This window comes from Dipodomys spectabilis, unplaced genomic scaffold, assembly GCF_019054845.1.
Source record: "Dipodomys spectabilis isolate Male_0828 unplaced genomic scaffold, ASM1905484v1 ptg000603l, whole genome shotgun sequence".
Lineage (NCBI taxonomy): Eukaryota > Metazoa > Chordata > Mammalia > Rodentia > Heteromyidae > Dipodomys > Dipodomys spectabilis.
Genome location: NW_024871280.1, coordinates 49,429 through 68,467, shown reverse-complemented (window position 1 = coordinate 68,467; position 19,039 = coordinate 49,429). Strand labels below are relative to the sequence as shown.

Genomic DNA, 19,039 nt, shown 5'->3' with positions numbered 1-19,039 from the left:
CGCAGCGCTCGCATGCTTTGAATCTCTCTCCATGAGATTTTTGGCTTTTTGTGGGTGCCAGGGCTCGAACTCGAGGCCTGGGCACTGTCCCTGAGCTTCTTTGTGTTCAAGGCTGGCGCTCTACCACTTTGAGCCCAATATGGCGCCACTTCCGGTTTCCTGGTGGTTTATTGTAGGTAAGAAACCCAGGCTGGCTTTGAACTGCCATCCTCGTGTCTCAGCCTGCTGAGTGGTTGGGATGGCAGGTGTGAGCTACCAGCCCCAGCCTTGCTCTCATGAGTCTCTTGCTTTGAAATGTGGTTGGGCCAGGTTTCTGATTCTCATGTGTGTGTGTGTGTGTGTGTGTGTGTGTCTTTTTTGCTCTGTTGTGTTTTAGACTTTTATTGTGCTGAACAAAGGGAGGACCATCTCCCGGTTTAGTGCCACCCGGGCCCTGTGGCTCTTCAGTCCTTTTAACCCCATCCGAAGAACAGCCATCAAGGTGTCCGTCCATTCGTATCCTTTGTGTCTCTGTGGGTTCAAAGCAGGCTCCCAAGGGCAGGGCGCCCCGTGGCTCACACCTGTCACCCCAGCCACTCAGGAGGCTGAGATCTGAGGACCCCGCTTCCAAGCCAGCACCAGCCGTAAAGTCTCTGAGACTCTTATCTCCAAGGGCTCACCAAAAAGCCGGAGTGGAAGTGTGACACAAGTGGTAGAGCACCAGCGTTGAGTGTAAAAGCTCAAGGACAGCACCCAGGCCCTTAGTTCCAGCCCCGTATTAGCATAGAATAAGAATACTACTATTGCCGGGCGCTGGTGGCTCACGCCTGTCATCCTAGCTACTCAGGAGGCTGAGGTCTGAGGATCGCAGTTCAAAGCCAGCTCGGGCAGGAGAGCCCGTGAAACTCTTATCTCCAATAAACCACCAGAAAACCGGAAGTGGTGTTGTGGCTCAAGTGGTAGAGCGCTAGCCTTGAGCTGAAGAGCTGAGGGACAGCGCCCAGGCCCAGAGTTCAAGCCCCAGGATGGACAAAAAAAAAAGGATACTATTATTATTGTATCTAATTATCTAGAATGATACTAATATTATCATTGTTTATAATAATTATATCATTATTTGCAATAACATCATCACCGATGTAATAATTTATAACAATGATAATGTAAAATTATATAGTTATATATTTATTATGTATAATTATATACATTATATATTATAATTATTACATATAATTATATATAATATATTTATTATATTTTAATTATATAATGATAATGTGTATATAATATTATATAATATATAATAATTATATATTATTATATATTTATTTGCTTATATTTATGTAATTTATATATAAATTATTATATATCTAAAGGTATATATCAATAAATATACTATGTATAAATATATTTATATATAAATTTATTTTTTATAAAATTCATTTATACATAAATATATATTTACTTGTATAATTCATATACACATTATTATATAATAGTGATACTATTACATAATAAATTTAGATAATATTTTATATGATATCAAATTTTTATATAATATCATAGTAAGTTATATGATATTATTTATCATTTGGTGATATATAATAGTATGTAATATATAATACTATAAATAATGATAATAGAATCATAATTAAATAATGATAATTCTATGATATCAAATGCACACCCAAAAGAAAGAAAGAAAAGGTAAAAGAAACCCCTTTGTGCAACTACTTAAAGCTAATTTTCTTTTTTTGTATTTTGGTACTGGGGCTTGAACTCAGGGCCTGGGCACTGTCCCTGAGCTTCTTTTACTCAAGGCTGGTGCTCTACCACTTGAGCCACAACACCACTTCCAGTTTTTCTGGTGGTCCTCTGGAGAGGAGAGTCTCATGGACTTTCCCTTCCTGGGCTGGCTTTGAACCACGATCCTCAGATCTCAGCCTCCTGAGTAGCTGGGATGACAGGCGGGAGCCACCAACACCGGCTCCTAAGTACCATTAAACACAACAAGATGCAGTCTGACTTTATAAAGTCTGTAGAATGACAGGTGTGATCTCTTGAAAAATGTTAACACTTGTGTTCGAGTCCTCTGTAGATGTGAGCCAATTTCTTCATTGAAGTATAATTTAGTGATCATTACAGAGGAGAACAAGGAAATAATGCGGTTGAATTAGATGCATTTTGCCTGCTCAAATCGGGTCTGTTCCTAGGTAACCAGAAAACACGGCGCATTAGCAAAGCATTTACAGAAAACCCGAAGATAGATTTAACATTCCTGCTCACCCCGAGGCCAGACAGTAAAGACTGACTCGGGGGGCCAGGGTTCTCTGCTGGAATTTGTCTTCTTTTATTATTATTATTTTTTGGTTCATTTTTCTTCAGAAAGATCCAGAAGGGAGCAGGGAGAAGAAAAAATGACCCTGTAGGCAAAAACTCGCTTTTGCATTCTTTCCCACAGCTTTAGCCTTGTGGGGTGGTCCCCCTCTCTCCCTGCCCCAGCTACTCAGGAGGCTTGAGATCTGGAGGATCACTGTTCCAAGCCAGCCCGGGCAGGAATGTCCATGATGACTCTCATCTCCCATGAACCACCAGAAAACTGGAAGTGGTTCAAAGTGGTAGCGTGCTCGCCTTAAGCAAAGGAAGCTCAGGAACAGCACCCAGGCCGCTTCTTCATACTGGGCCCACTTGGTATATACTGGGCCTGATATTCTACCCACTGGGCTTCACCTCTCAGCAGGCTCCAATCCGGATGAGAGAGAATCCTATCTACCTGATTTCAGAGACAAAATGGGGTGAGGTGCTGGTAGCACATGCCTGTAATCCCAGCTTACTTGGGGAAGGCTGGAACTAGGAGGATCACGGTTTCAAAGCCAGCCTGGGACAGGAAAGTCTGTGAGATTCTGGCCTCCAAGGCACCAGCCAAAAAGCTGGACGTGGAGGTAGGTGGCTGTAAGGGGAAGAATACCACCAGCTTTGAGGGGGAAAAGCTCAGGGACAGCGGCCAGGTCCCAAGTTCAAGCCCCAGGACCGGCACACACACACACACACACACACACACACACACACACACACACGGAGGTGATCTTAAATGACATGATGTGGATGGGAAACCCAATCTTTCCTTAACACGGGTCTTGCAGTTGGTTCACTACCTTTATTACCGTCACGATTCTGATCAATTGTGGGTGCATGACCCAGAATGACCTTCCAGAAAAAATCGAGTGAGTTGATCTATCGTACCATCTCCTGGGCTTTCCCCATTTCTCTTTGCCCTCTTGTTTTCCTCGGCCCTTTAAAAAATTTGTCTTTATCTTCCCTGTTTCTTCATAGAATGCTGAATTCTATCATCAATTTGATTTTAGAAGGATTTAGGTTTCTTCTTCTGGTTTTGTTTCTTTGGTGTTTTCTCTGGGTGGGTGCACAGAAACATGAATGAATTCAGGAGGGTCTCAAAACTCACACTTGGATTTTTCTCCCTCATGGCGGGTGCTCTACCGCTTGAGCCACGCCTCCACTTCAGCCTTTTGGCACATTCCTTGGAGTCTCTTGGAATTCTCTGCTCCAGCTGGCTTTTAACCAGGATCCTCAGATTGCAGCCTCCTGAGTAGCTAGGAGCCAAGATGTTGGGCCACTGGGTACCTAATTTTTTCTGTGAGTTTTATTTCATAAATACTCAGATGATTTTCTTCAAAAACAAAAAAAAATTTAAAAAAAGTCATAACCATATGGATTGGCTGAGCGCCGGTGGCTCACGCCTGTCATCCTAGCTACTCAGGAGGCTGAGAGCTGAGGATCATGGTTCAAAGCCAGCCTGGGCAGGAAAGTCTGTGAGACTCTCATTTCCAGTGAACAACCAGAAAACCAGAAGTGGCGCTGTGGCTCAAGTGGTAGAGCACTCGCCTTGAGCAAAAAGCAGCTCAGGGACAGCGCCCAGGCCCTGAGTTCAGGCCCCATGACCAAAGAAAACGCTTAGCAAAAACAAAAAAGCCCCCCTACCCGCACAAAAATATGGGGGAGAACATTCCAGAAAGAGTAGGGAGACAAAAATGTTAGCAATGGCTGGCGAAAAGATCTCTCCTGCCCACCTTCTACCCTGCATGCACAGCAAACTATCACTGGATGGCCTCAGGATGTATGATAGCCATTTGGGTGGGGGCTGTGTGAAGGGCCGGGCATGGTAGCGCATGCCTATAATCTCAACACTCAAGTGGCCGAGGTAGGAAGATCACAAGCGCCATGCAGTGAGACTCCATCGCACATAAGCAAGTGCTTAACTGGAGGTGTGGCTCAAGTGGTAGAGCACCAGCCTTGAGCTGAGGAGCTGAGGGACAGCGCCCAGGCCCACCGAGCAGCTGGTTTGGAGCCATGGCTTTGCTGATGGCTTCTCCAAGTGAGAGAAAGCAGAATAGTTCCACGCCAGGCAAATAAAGGCTCACTGGGCCTGACGGGAGAAGAGGAGGGAGACAGGAAGGAAGTTTCTAGAACCCATGCCCTCTCCTCCCATCCATGGGTCTGGAACAAAGCAGACGCCAGCTTCCACCAGACAGGTGTCTGGAGCATGAAACGGGGGGATCACAGTCCTCCCCACCCCGCCCCCCGCACTGCGGCCTGCCCCACCCGCCCCACTCACCCCTGTGTGCCCTGCCGCTCCTCCATCTGCATCTGCCCTTCCCCACGTACCTCCTTCTTCCTCACCTGGGACCTGGTGGCTCCCAGGGACCCAGCAACCCAGCTCTCCTTCCTACAGGCAGAGAAAACACCCCAGAGATCCTCCTCCTCCTCCTCCTCCTCCTCCTCTTCCTCCTCTTTCCTTCCTTCCTTCCTTCCCTCCTTCCTTCCTTCCTTCCTTCCTTCCTTCCTTCCCTCCCTCCCCCCAACCTCCCTCCCTCCTTTCTTTCTTTCCTCCTCCTCCTCCTCCCTCTTTTTCTTCTTTCTCCTCCTCCTTCCTCCTCCTCCTCCTCCTTCTCCTTCTTCTTCCTCCTCCTCCTCCTCTTCCCCTTCCTCCTCTTCCTCCTTCCTCTTTCTTTCTTTCGTTGTTCTTTCCCCTCCTTCTCCTTTTTCCTCCTCCTCCTCATTCTTATCTTCTTCTTCTTCCTCTTCTTCTTTCTCCTCCTCCTTCTTCCTCCTCCTCCTCCTCCTTCTTTTCTCCTCCTCCTCCTCCTCTTCCTCTTCCTCTTCCTCCTTCCTTCCTTCCTTCCTTCTTTCTTTCCTCCTCATTCTCCTCTTTTTCCTTCTCCTCTTCCTTCTTCTTTCTCTGTCTTTCTCTGTCTCTGTCTTTCTCTGTCTCTGTCTTTCTCTGTCTCTGTCTGTCTCTGTCTCTGTCTCTGTGTCTCTGTCTCTGTCTCTGTGTCTCTCTGTCTCTGTCTCTGTCTGTGTGTCTGTCTCTGGCACAGGTCACTGTCCTGCGCTCTCTCGCAGGTACGTCTTCACCGTCATTTACACCTTTGAAGCTCTGATAAAGATCCTGGCGAGGGGCTTCTGCCTCAATGAGTTCACCTACCTGCGTGACCCCTGGAACTGGCTGGACTTTAGTGTCATCTCCCTGGCGTAAGTTCCCCCCCCCAGCATGAGTTCCCCCCCGGCGTGAGTCCTCCACCCCCGGCGTGAATTCCCCCCCCCCCGCGTGAGTGCCCCCCCCCCAGGTGACCGGTGTCATCTTTGTGTTGCCTGTGGTTCATCGTTATTTTTAGGGGTCTCCAGGATCATTCTCCCGTGAGGCTTCCTCATCTGTCAATCCAGCTCCCTCTGCAGGGGCCAAGTCAGAGACCTCAACTCAGGCCAGGCACCCATGGCTCACGCCTGTCATCCCAGCTCCTCAGGAGGCTGAGATCCAAGGATCATGGTTCAAGGCCAGCCCGGGCAGGAAGTTCCATGAGACTCCAATCTCCAAGGCACCACCAGAAAACCAGAAGTGGTGCCCTATCTATGGCTCAGAGTAGTAGAGAGCCAGCCTTGAGCACAGAGAGGCTCAGGGACCGCACCTAGGCCCCCCCGAGTTCAAGCCTTTTGAGTGGCAAACAACAAGATTGCCTGTTTGCACAGCCAGGCATCTGTGTAGAACCCAGAGCCTGGGATCACAGCCCGACTTCTCAGCGATCCTTTGTGAGAGGGATACCCCGGTGTGCAGACCTGTGCTCAGAGGGCAGGGCTGGGCTGTCCGTGGTGGTCAGCCACGGGCGTGCTGAGGGTCCTGTCCACCACGATCGCCCCCTTTGTGTCCTGCCTGCGATCCCGGGGTCCCCCTACCCGGCTCAGTCAATCTCACGCCCCCCCCCCCCAGGTATGTGGGTGCAGCTACCAACCTCCAAGGAATCTCTGGCCTGCGAACCTTCCGCGTTCTGAGAGCATTGAAGACGGTCTCTGTGATCCCAGGTGGGTTGTGGACTCCATTTTGTCCTATTACTATTACTGCTGTTGTTGTTGTTGGTGGTGGTGGTGGTGCCAGTCTCAGTTCTCGGGTTCTTCTACCCTGGGGCTGGCTTTGAACCTCCGATCTCGGCAGGGGTGTGAGCCGGGCGTGCGGTCGGTTCTCTGCAGGGCTGAAGGTCATAGTAGGGGCTTTGATCCACTCGGTGAGGAAGCTGGCGGACGTGACCATCCTCACCGTCTTCTGCCTCAGTGTCTTCGCTCTGGTGGGCCTGCAGCTCTTTAAGGGTAACCTCAAGAACAAGTGTGTCTGGAACACCACAACCTTCCCGGCGAATGCCACCGACTCCACCGACAGGAAAGGTGAGTGCCGATCACCCGCTATCCAGACCAGGACTGTAGCTCATGCCTAGCATCCCAGCCATGTCAGCAGGCTGAGATCCAGAGGATCGCGTGTCAAAGCCAGCCCCAGGGGGAAGGAAAGTCCCTGAGACTCTTTAGTCTCCAGTGAACCACCCCCCCAAAAAAAAGCCCGAAGTGGAGGCGTGGTTCAAGTGGTAGAGCACCCGCCTTGTATGAAAAACCCAAATGGGACTGGGAGGTCCCTGGAGACTGGAGACATGGCTCCATTGCTGGAGAACTTGCCTGGGAGCAGTAATAGCAGGTACTGAGTTCAAATCTCAGTCTTGGACTGAAAAAAAAAAAGACCAAGGGGGTCCTGAGTTCAAGCCCCAGTACAGACACCCACACAAAAACAAAATAAGGCCCGAGTTTGTTGGGCCCGAGAGCTGCTTTATGGATCGAGGCCCTGAATGTCTGTAGAGCGATATGTTTGGATCTTTTTTGGTTCTCCCGGAATACATCTGCTGCATCAGGTCTAACTTGCTCCCCAGAATCTCTTTTATTTTAATTTTATTTTAGAGCAGTGAGTATTGTAGCCAGGTATGGGCGGCTCACACCTGTCACCCCAGCTTCTTAGGAGGCTGAGAGCCGGAGGATCGCGGTTCAAAAGTCCCTCTGGGAATCTCTGATCTCCAATGAACCATGCAAAAAGCCAGAGGTGGAAGTGTGGTCCAAGTGGTAGAGCACCAGGCTTGAGAGCTAAAAAAAAAAAAAAGAAGAAAATTAAAAAGCTAAAGAAAGAGCCCAGGCTTTAAGTTAGGCCCTGCTGGAAGTGTCCAGAACCACGGGGAAGCTGCTCATGTCTTCCTTTCTTTCCGCAGAGAAGTATGTGATCAAGGAAGGCACTTCGGAGCCCCTGCTGTGCGGGAATGGCTCTGACTCGGGGTGAGTTCCCAGCCCACCAGGGCCCCAAGGCCGGGTCTCCCTCTTGTGTTCAGTGTTCTCTGGTCAGATACACCGTTACCATCTTGAGGAAAGATATACTGACCAGGTACAGTGGCTCACGCCTGCCGTCCCAGCTGACTAAGGTGGCTGAGATCCAGAGGATCACAGTCCAAAGTCAACTGGGGACGGGAAAAGCTGATGAGATTCTTCTCTCCAGCGAACCACCAAAAAAGCTGGAAAAGGGGGGATGTGGCCCAAAGTGGGAGAGGGCTAGTGTTGAGTGAAAGAGAGCTCAGGGACATTGTCCAGGCCCCAGGATGGCAGAGAGAGAGAGAGAGAGAGAGAGAGAGAGAGAGGCTTCTTGCCATGATCCAAGACTTTGGGACTTAAAACAATCATTCATTTAGCCAGTGAACCATTTATTCGTTTACTTAACTATTTATTTAGAGATGGAGGGCTTGTGGCTTCAAGATGCCCCTCTTCTCCTTGGGTTCTTGGACAGAATCAGCAAAAGCCCAGGAGAGCAGTGGAAGTGTGCAAGGCCCAGAGCTCTTCCTGCTCTTTCCTTCCTTTCTCCCCCCTCCCTCTTCCCCTCTTCCCCAACCCCTCCTCTTCCTCCTGCCCTAGTCCCTCCTCTTCCGTCCCCCCTCCCTTCCTCTTCCCTACCCCTTCTTTCCCTTCCCATCCCTTCTCCTTCCCCTCCCCTCCTCCTCCTCCTCCTTTTCTCTGTCTCTTTCTGTCTCTCTCTCCCTCTCTCTCCTCTTCCTTCTGCCTCTCCACACAACTCCTTAAATACTAATGACGGATGCAGGGATTTTGTTGTTTGTTTGACAGCGCTGTCCAAACAGGTCTGCCTCTCATTATTTTAGGGCAATAGAGTGTTGTAATGTAGGCAAAATGGCATTGGAAAGAAAAAGTATATATTTTGAGGTTCCAAATAGGCTTCAAAAATAAAAGTCAGTGCCAGTGGCTCACGACTGACATCCTAGCTACTCAGGAGACTGAGATCTGAGGATCATGGTTCAAAACCAGCCTGGGGACCAGAAAATCAGAAGTGGTGCTGTGGCTCAAGTGGTAGAGCGCCAGCCTTGAGAACACAAGAGATCAGGGACAGCGCCCAGGCCCTGAGTTCAAGTCCCAGGACCAACAGAAAAAAGGAGGAGGAGAAGGAGGAAAAGAAGAAAGAGGAGGAGGAAAAGGAAGAGGAGGAGGAGGAGGAGGAGGAAGAGGAGGAGGAGGAGGAGGAGGAGGAGGAAGGTCAACTTGAACTCTAATCTCTGATGTCCAACTCTGTGGGTCTTCCGCTGACTTGAACTGCTTTGTATCCAATAAACAGAGGCTGTCAAATCAATAATTGGTTTTTTTTTCCTGCTCACCACAGCCACTGCCCTGAAGGCTCCATCTGCCTTAAAACTTACCAAAACCCAGATTACAACTACACCAGCTTCGATTCCTTTGCCTGGGCCTTCCTCTCCCTCTTCCGCCTCATGACACAGGACTCCTGGGAACGCCTCTACCAGCAGGTATGGACTCGTGTGTGTGTGTGGTGTGTGTGTGTGTGTGTGTGTGTGTGTACGTGTGCTGGTCCTAGGGCTTGAACTTAGGGCCTGGTGCTGTGCCTGAGCTTTTTTGGTTCAAGGCTAACTCACTACCATTGGAGCCACGGCACCACTTCCAGTTTTCTGGTGGTTGATTGGAGATGAGAGTCTCACAGACTTTCCTACCCAGGCTGGCTTTGAACCACGATCCTCTAGATCTCAGCCTCCTGAGTAGCTGGGATGACAGGCGTGAGCCACCAGGGCCTGGCTCCCAAGGCAGACTCCACAGGAGGCTGGGGGGGGATCTGTGGGTATGGCTCCCCTCTTCCTGGAGACTGAGGGTGCGGGTGGGGGATCCTGACGTAATGTACAGGTGACCCCTGTACTATGAATCCGGGCGCCTCTTTGCTTTCCCTTGCACCTGCAGACGCTCAGGGCATCGGGGAAGATGTACATGATCTTCTTCATGCTGGTCATCTTTCTGGGCTCCTTCTACCTGGTCAACCTCATCCTGGCCGTGGTCACCATGGCCTACGAAGAGCAGAACCAGGCCACCATGCTGGAAATCGAGGAAAAGGCAAAGAAATTCCAGGAGGCCTCTGAGTTGCTGCAGAAGGAGCAGGAGGTGGGTAAGGGGGTTAAATAGTTGAGGGGCCACTTGCAGAGAATATGTAGTGTCATCCCTGGGACTTGAACTCAGGGCCTGGGCACGGTCCGTGAGCTCTTTGTGCTCAAGGCTGACGCTCTGCCACTTTGAGCCAGATAGATGGCGCCACTTCCGGTTTCCTGGTGGTTCCTTGGAGGTGAGAGTCTCACAGACTTTCCTGCCCTGGCTGGCTTTGAACTGTGATCCTCTAGATCTCAGCCTCCTCAGTAGCTAGGATGACAGGCCTAAGCCATCAATGCTCAGCTAGGGAGATGCATCTTGATCCAGTCTTAGATCCATTTCTTTAAAAAAAAAATTGTCCAGGCATCCATGGCTCACACCTGCCATGGTAGTGACTCAGGAGGCTGAGATCTGAGGATCTCATTTTGAAGGCAGCCCATGCAAGAAAGCTCATGAGACTCTTATCTCCAATGAATCATCAAGGGAGCAGGAGTCAACGACTCACACCTGTCATCTTAGCTTCTCAAGAGGCTGAGATCTGAGGATCACAGTTCAAAGTCAACCCTGGGCAGGAAGCCCTTGAGACTCTAATCTCCAATAAACCACCAAAAGGCTGCAAGTGGAGCTATGGCTCCAAGTGGTAGCCTTGATCACCAAAGCTCTGGAAAACAGCACCCAGGTCCTGAGTTCAAGCCCTAGGACTGGCACCCAAAAAAATGAGGGGACCGGGTGGGCCCCCCAGCAGCTACCAGCGACTGAGTGACAGAGGGGTCCCTGAGCTGGTCACTTCATCCTGACCCTAGCACGGTACAGCCCTGACCCTTTCCTGTCCTCTGTCTCCAATCCTCCACCCCTGTGGCCTCTGTGTCTAGGACGTACATGCGTGTTCAACCTGGCTCAATCTGCTCTGTCTCTGTCTCTCCCTTTTTCTTGTCTCTGTCTGTGTCTTTCTCTCTCTATCCATCTCTCTGTCTCTGTCTCTCTCTCTTTCTCTCTTTCCCCAGGTGTTGGCATCGCTGGGCATTGACACAGCCTCGCTCCATTCTCACAATGAATCACCACCAGCTACCCAAAACACCAATGACCCCAGAAGGCATGGATTGAAAGCCAGGGTGTCCGAGGGTTCCGCCGACAACAACTCTCCCCAATCGGAGCCTTACAACCAGCGCAGGATGGTGAGAGTTCAAAGCTCCGCTCGGAGCCTTGGTTGTCGGGGGTGAAGGCGTGGTTCAAGTAGGAGACCATCAGCCTTAAACAACAAAAAGCCAAGCAAGAGTGCAAAGCCTTGAGTGCAAGTCCCAGTACCAGCACACATGCATGCACACACACACACACACACACACCACACACACACTTGTTGGAATTGTAACACATGGGAAAAGAGAATACAGGATGACCCTTATATGACAGCATTGTGCTCCTAGTCAGGCAGCATTGGAGCAAGAGTCTAGGTTTGTAGGGAAAATGGATGTCCACCATGCTTGTGGACAGGGAGGGGCCGCGTCTCTAGGGGAAATCTGATTGGCTGCTCTATAGTTGGTGGGCGGAATTTCCCTGTCCTTGGTGCTGAAATCACTCTTAGAATTTCCATTTTCTTTCTTCCTTCTTTCCTTCCTTCCTTCCTTCCTTCCTTCCTTCCTTTCTTTCTTTCTTTCTTTCTTTCTTTCTTTCTTTCTTTCTTCCTTTCCTTCTCTCTTTCCTTCTTTCTTTCCTTCCTTCCTTCCTTTCCTTCCTTCCTACCTTCCTTCCTTCCTTCCTTCCTTTCCTTCCTTCTTTCTTTCTTTTTCTTTTTGCTCAAGGCTAGTGCTCTACCATTTAAGCCACAGCTTTACTTCTGGCATTTTGGTTGGTTCATTGAAGATAAGAGTCTCATGGACTTTGAACTGCAATCCTCCAGATATCAGCCTCCTGAGTAGCTAGGATGACAGGCTTTGAGCCACTGGCACCTGGTCTATGAGACTCTTACCTCCAGTGAACCACCAAAAAGCTAGAAGTGGAGGCTCATGTGGTAGAGGGCTAGACTTGAGTGGAAAGCTAAGGCCCAGGGCTGGGAAGGTGGCTCAGTGGTAGAGCGCTTGCCTTGCATGCCTGAGGCTCTGGGTTTGATTCCTCAGCACCACATAAGCAAAAAAGAAAAAAGCCGGAAGTGGCGCTGTGGCTCAAGTGGTAGAGTGCTAGCCTTGAGCTGAAGAGCTGAGGGACAGCGCCCAGGCCCAGAGTTCAGCCCCCCCCCACCAGAACCCCCCCCCCAAAAAGAAAAGAAAAGCTAAGGCCCAGCGATCAGGCCCTGAGTTCAAGTCCTAGCACCAGCACACAATGAATAACGGTGATAATGAGGCTCGCAGGAAGTGAAGAGGGCAGAGGAGACTATGCTCTTGATTGATCACATGACCAGCTTCCAGCCTGTTTCTCTCCCTGCTCATGACTGGGGCGATGCCCAGTCCTTCCTAGGCCTCACTGCGGGGAGACGCCGAGCCAGCCATAGCAGCGTGTTTCATTTCCGAGCACCTGGGCGAGAAATTTCTTTCTCTGATGGGATCAGTGACGATGGAGTGTTTCATGGAGATCCCGAAAGCCAACGCGGCCCTGTGCTAATGGGCAGGGGTCCTGGACCACAAGACCCCCTTCCCAGAATTCCACTGTCACAACCCCCCAACTCTGGCTCTGGATATGGGGATGGGGGAACCATCATGTTACCTGTTCCTGGAGCCACGGATGTCCCGGTGAGTTTGTACACCCCATTTGCTCCTTAGGTGAGGGAAAGGAATATCTTCTTAGATTTTTTTTTTTGGACATCAGTCCTAGGACTTGAACTCTGGGCTTGGGTGCTGTCCCCTGAGATCAAGGCGAGTACTCTACCACTTGAGTCCCAGCGCCACTTCCAGTTTTCTGGTGGTTCATTGGTGAAAAGAGTTTCACAGACTTTCCTTCCTTGGGCTGGCTTTGAACTCCAATCTAGATCTCAGCCTCCTGAGTAGCTGGGATGACAGGCAGGAGCCATCAGCATCCAGCCAGCTTTGAATTCCTTAACAGAAAAATTGGCTTGAGCCCTGTAATTTGAATTCTCCCTCCGGTTTCAGTAACGAGGCCTCAAGTGTTTTTGATTTGCCCTCTCTGGCTAGCCAGAGGGAGAAACAGAGCAAATTGCAAATAATGTGAGCTCTACTGACTTAGGAAAGGCTTACAGAATTGTGTTCTCTCAATGTGGTTAGATACTGTGGGATTCAAGATGCCAGCAAGCAAAACAAAAATGAAAACAAGAATTGTCTCCACCGGTAAATGAAAAAGAAATCTAGTATTTACATATGGGAATGAAAGAGTGTGGTATTGTGAGAAAACCCATCTTTTCTACCAAAGTAAATTTGCTTCCTTTCTGTGAGTTTCCAGAGACTTGTTTCTCTGAAGGGTTCTTGCCTGGGCTGGTGGCTTGACCCTTGTGAATTACTTTAGTGACATCCATCCTTTTCCTGAGCATTTGAATGAAGATGGCCAGAGGGGAGCTCCTGGAATATGCTTACATCTTGTTAATTCAGCCACATCCTTCTGCAGACTGTGAACCTGAGCTCAGCCAATAGGAGCAGAGGGGCCTGAGCTTGGCCAATAGGAGCAGAGGAGGCTTGAACTTGGCCAATGCGGGCTGAGGGGACTGAGCTCAGCTAATGGGAACCAGAGGGACCTGAGCACAACCAATGGGAGCAGAGGAGGCCTGAGCCCAGCCAATGGGAGCAGGGGGGTGGGACCTGCTGGGCTAGGGATAAAAAGGGAGCAGCCGGCCTGCTCTGTTTTGCTTGATTGCCAGGTTTTTTGGCTGATGGCAGCTGCAGACTGCGGAAGCAAACTTCGCCTTGCTGAGCACATCCAGACAGGGCTTCAAAAATGGAAGATTCTGGTATACAATGTTGTAGTCCATTCAGCTCCTATTAACAGAATAACCATAGGCAACGCGAGACTGAGGATCCACAGGAGTTGGTCTCTCAGAGTTCTGAAGATTAGAGTTTCAAGCTCAAGTGGATGACAGATTCCACTGTGTGGGGAGGTGGGAGAGCATCCTCCACCTGGACTCCAGAGATGACAACTTCTTGTTGCTCTCTGGCATGTGTCTGTCTGTCTGTCTGTCTCTCAGCTTGAACCCAGGGCCAGGTTGCTGTCTCTGAACTCTTCTGCTCCAGGCTAGAGCTCATTACCAAGGATTCTTCCTCCACAGGGAAACTTGCAACCATGAGTCTGACCAGCAGGGAACCTGGGGCCTGGTTCATCACTGTTAAGAGTTCAGGTTGAGGGCGGGGATGGGGTAGTTTCTCCTGATTTTTTTTTCTTTTTCTTTTTGGTTCTGTCTCTTCAGGCATGTGACCCAGGAGACAAGCCCATCTTCTTATCAGCAGAATATGTGAACGAACCTTTCCGAGTCCAAAGGGCAATGAGTGTGGTCAGTATTATGACCTCAGTCATCGAAGGTGAGTTGTGATCCTCCGGATAGCTGTCCTCTGTGCTAGTGTTTTGAGATCCTGAATATGCCTCCTCCCCATTGTGGTCTGCTCCTTTTACCCGTGTGTGTGTGTGTGTGTGTGTGTGTGTGTGTGTGTGTGTGTGTGTGTGTGTGTTTGGGAGAGGGTGTAGTAGAGTTGCTCTTTTAATATTTTTGTGTTGGTACTGGGACTAGAACTCAGGGCCTTCTCATTCTTGTTTAGCTTTTTTTTGCTCAAAGCTGATGCTCTACCCCTTGAGCCACAGATCCACTTCCAGCTCTTTTTGTGTGTGGGGGTGGGGGGGTTCATTGGAGAAAAGAGTCTCATAGACTTTCCTGCCTGGGCTGGCTTTGAACCCCAGTCCTCAGTTCTTAGGATTACAGGCATAAGCCACTAGTGCTGAGCAATTGTGACAGCTTTCCTGCCCCCCGCCCAGTGACAGAGCTAAAGGGATTCAGCAAGGAGGGGTGACCAAGGGGATCTGGGGTACTGAGGCAAGATGTTCATTAAGCCCAGTGATGTGTTATTGATAGAAGGAGACCTGGGCCCTGAGCTGGGGATGGGGGGGGGGCGTGAAATCCAAGATGACATGTGATTGACAGCTGTCACTCACCCCCCGCTGTATGACAGAGCTGGAGGAGTCAGAGCAGAGGTGTCTGCCCTGTCTGATCAACTTGGCTCAGAAGTACCTGATCTGGGAGTGTTGTCCCACCTGGCTGAGGCTCAAGACGCTGCTCTTCGAGCTGGTGACGGACCCCTTTGCCGAGCTCACCATCACCCTGTGTATTGTGGTGAACACAGTCTTCATGGCCATGGAGCACCACGGCATGAGCAGCGCGTTCGAGTCCATGCTGCAGACGGGCAACATTGTGAGTGAGCCAGAGGGCAGCACTGCCAGTGCCGACCCGGGCAGGGCAGGGCCAGGGGCCGTGGTAGGCCACGCCTTATCAACCACCGGCTGATCTCATTGGCTGAGGTCTTAGCCTCATCAGGAATGGGCTGATCTCATTGGCTGAGTGGTGGCCACACCTTCTCAGGGGTGTATGGCTCTCAATGGCTGAGTGGTGGCCACACCTTCCCAGGAGCGTATGGCTCTCATTGGCTGAGTGGTGGCCACACCTTCTCAGGGGCGTATGGCTCTCATTGGCTGAGTGCTTAGCCGCCTCAGGAATGCATTGCTCTCATTGGCTGAGGGCAAAGTGACCCGATGGAAAATGTGGAACAGGGCTCAGGTTGCCTTCCTTAGGATGTACAAGCAAATGAGAGGGAGAAGAGGGATGGGGAGGGAGAGAAAGAGCGAACACTGAGCTAGGTATAGCTAGTTGAACATTACAGACGTTATTACTGTCCCTTGAATTCTCAGGAATCTGTGAGGTTTTTCTCTACAGTGAACCAGCAAAAAGCTAGACATGGAGCTGTGGCTCAAGTGGTAGAATGCCAGCCTTGAGTGAAAAAGCTAAGGGGCTGGGCCTTGAGTTCAAACCCCAAGACTAGGAAAAATATAGATAGATAGATGGATTTGCTGTGTTTTGGTTTGGTTTTGTGCCTATCCTGGAGCTTGAACTCAGGGCCTGAGCACTGTCCCTGAGTTATTTTCCCCTCCAGGCTCAATTTTACCAGTTGAGCCCCACCTCCACTTCTGGTTTTCTGCTGGTGCATTGGAGATCAGAGTCTTACAGATTTTCCTGCCTGGGCTGGCTTTGAACCATGATCCTCAGATCTCAGCCTCTTGAGTAGCTGGGTTGACAGACATGAGCCAGTGGTGCCCAGCGTTATATATATTTGTTAAGGAAGATCAATAGAGCCAGCAATGATCACCAATTTTCCATTCTCTTATCTCTACCTTTCAAGGGCTGGGATTTCAGGCATGTGCCACAGGCCCAGCCAGGTTTGCTTTTTGTAAATGAGACTTTCTGACAGTCTTCCCCCCCCCCACACACCCATGATTACTACTGATTTCAAAGGCCCTAAATGATAAAGTTGTGTTTCCATCCACAGGTTTTTACCACGTTTTTTACTGCTGAAATGGTCTTCAAAATCATCGCCTTTGACCCCTACTATTACTTTCAGAAGCGATGGAATATCTTCGACTGTGTCATTGTCACTGTGAGCTTGTCGGAGCTGGGAGTGGCCAAGAAGGGCAGTTTGTCTGTGCTTCGAACTTTCCGCTTGGTAACTTTTTCTCTTGGCCACCAGGAAACTCCCACTCAGATCCAAGGAAGCATTGTCCTGTTTTTGTTTTTGTTTGTCTGTGTGCCAGTCCTGGGGCTTGAACTCAGGGCCTGGGCACTGTCCCTGAGCTTTATTTGCTCAAGCGGGAACTCTACCACTTGAGCCATAACACCACTTCTGATTTTCTGGTGGTTCCTTGGAGATAAGAGTCTCAAAGTCTTCCTACTTAGGCTGGCTTTGAACCGTGAACCTCCAGATCTCAGCCTTCTGAGTAGCTAGGATGACAGGTGTGAGCCACCAGCACCTGGCTTTGTTCTTATTTTGTGTGTCATTGTTGGTTGTGGGGCTTGAACTCTGGGCCTGGGCGCTGTCCCTCAGCTCTTCAGCTCAAGGCGAGTGCCACTTGAGCCACAGAACCACTTGCAGTTTTCTGAGTGGTTTATTGGAGATAAGAGTCTCATGGACTTTTCCTGCCTGGGCTGGCTTTGAACCGTGATCCTCAGATCTCAGCCTCCTGAGTAGCTAGGATGACAGGTGTGAGCTACTGGTGCCTGACTGCTCTTATTTTTAATGGTCTGTATTATCTCCATTTCTGTCAGCTTTTGTCTTTCTGAATAACCATGTTTTCTACTTCATCTCATCATTTTTTTTTCATTAACCCAGTCAAGAATCATTAACTTAATAGTTTTCTTCCATGAATCAACTTTTAGGATGTTGCTCCCCACTCCGCCATTGATGTTTTCCCATTTCAATTAATCCTCCTTTTTATCTCAATTGTATCCGCTGTGCTACATCTTTTGTTCTTTTCTCATGTTTTACAATGCAATTTTTAGTCGATTTACTTTTCCAATATGTGCATTTGCCAACTTCTATTTACCCACTAATATTCTCATATGTCCACATTTCCGTCTTGTTTTGTGCTAAATATTTCCTAATGTCAATTTTTATTTATCCTGTGGTTAAAAGGCTAATTAGACTCAGGTGCTGGTGGCTCACACCTGTAATTCTTGCTACTCCAGAGGCTGAGATCTGAGACTCGTGGTTCAAAGCCAGTCTGGGCATGAAAACCCTGTGAGACTCTTCAATGAACCACCAAAAAGTTGCAAGTGGAGCTATGGTTTCAAATGGTAGAGCGCCTGCCTTGAGCACAAAAGCTCAGGGACAGTGCCCAGGCCCTGAGTTCAAGCCTCAGTACCAGCACACACATAAAAGACAACTTTGAAATACGATTCCTAATTTCAAAATATACATGGTATTTCTGTTTATCATTATAATATGGGCTTCTAATTTAGGTATTCTATAGTCAGAGAATACCCACTCTAGTGAGTTCTAAGACTTTGAAACTTTGCTAGTTTTTTTTGCTCATTGTATTGGAAATGTTCTGCTTGGGTGTGGTAGTTTACCCCTGTAATCCCAGCACCAAGGAGGCTGGTGAATTTCAGGCCAGCTGAACAATATGGCAAAAAACATTCCTCAAAAAATACTAGCCCGGCATTGGTGGCTCACGCCTGTCATCCTAGCTGCTCAGGAGGCCGAGATCTGAGGATCATGGTTCAAAGCCAGCTCAGGCAGAAAAGTCCCCAGAACTCTTATCTCCATTAAACTATTCAGAAAAGGTGGCTCAAGGGGTAGAGTGCCAGCCTTGATCAAAAGAAGCTCAGGGACAGTGCCCAGGCCCTCAGTTCAAGCTCCAGGACTGGCAAAAAAAAGAATATGATAATATCCTTTTTACCCACTGCTGTTTGTGCAATCTGGGCTATTTGGTGCAAATATGTTTTAAGTGAATCACATTTTCCCAGGAAAGGCAAGCTTTAATGATTGTAATAATGCATCTACCTCATCCATAGGTGTTTTCTGTTTAAAACAATAACAACAACCCTATTTTGCTCAACCGGACTTTCTTTTCTTTCTTTTTCTTTTTTGCTTTCTTTAGTTTACATTTTACCCAGTTTCTTTTTGTCCGTCCTTTTTTAAAATTTGTTTTATTTTTCGTTTTTAAAGTTCAAGACCAGGAATTGAACTTGGCACCTGAGTTTTTTGCTCACTGGTGGGTACTCTACTCACTGAACCATGTCTCCAACCCCTTACCCATCCTTTTACTTAGAAATTTAGTGTAGTCTTAGGATTAAAAAAAAAACCATTGGTCTCTTACAAATACTGTATAGTTAGATTTTGTATTCTTATTCAGTTCCCATGATCTAATCTTTAGCGTCTAGCTAACCTGCCTGATCCACCTATTTAGATATATGTCCATCATTACATCACTCAACCTCTCCTTTCCCAGCCCCTCCTCTATTTGCTTTGTTGGTGGTGGTGGTAGTGGTTTGTTGGGGGTTTTTTTTGGTGTGCCTGTGTTGGGGCTTGAACTCAGGGCCTAGGCGCTGAGCTCTTTTGCTCAAGGCTGGAGCTCTCCCACTTTGAGCCATCCATGGTGCCACTTCTGGCTTTTCTAGTGGTTCATTGGAGATCAGTCTCACGGGCTTTCCTGCCCGGGGCTGGCCTTGAACTGCGATCCTCCAGCTCCCAGCCTCCTGAGTCTTTGGGATGATGGGCATGAGCCACCAGACCCCAGCTCTACAGTGCAGCATTCACCCAGCGATGTCTTTTTTCTCCCTCACACA

At 49.0% G+C, this 19,039-nt stretch overlaps 1 protein-coding gene across 1 annotated transcript in view; it reads left to right on the top strand.

Moving 5' to 3' along the window:
- Positions 1-19,039, top strand: part of Scn10a (sodium voltage-gated channel alpha subunit 10) — a 39,972-nt gene that overhangs the window by 402 nt on the left and 20,531 nt on the right. Inside the window, exons 2-14 of the mRNA XM_042671155.1 lie at positions 377-495; positions 3,123-3,203; positions 5,401-5,529; positions 6,263-6,354; positions 6,520-6,711; positions 7,572-7,635; positions 9,017-9,158; positions 9,601-9,798; positions 10,785-10,955; positions 12,222-12,503; positions 14,123-14,234; positions 14,877-15,115; positions 16,245-16,418. Of these exons, the coding sequence (XP_042527089.1) occupies positions 377-495; positions 3,123-3,203; positions 5,401-5,529; positions 6,263-6,354; positions 6,520-6,711; positions 7,572-7,635; positions 9,017-9,158; positions 9,601-9,798; positions 10,785-10,955; positions 12,222-12,503; positions 14,123-14,234; positions 14,877-15,115; positions 16,245-16,418 (1,995 nt within the window). The remainder of the gene's footprint in view (positions 1-376; positions 496-3,122; positions 3,204-5,400; positions 5,530-6,262; positions 6,355-6,519; positions 6,712-7,571; positions 7,636-9,016; positions 9,159-9,600; positions 9,799-10,784; positions 10,956-12,221; positions 12,504-14,122; positions 14,235-14,876; positions 15,116-16,244; positions 16,419-19,039) is intronic.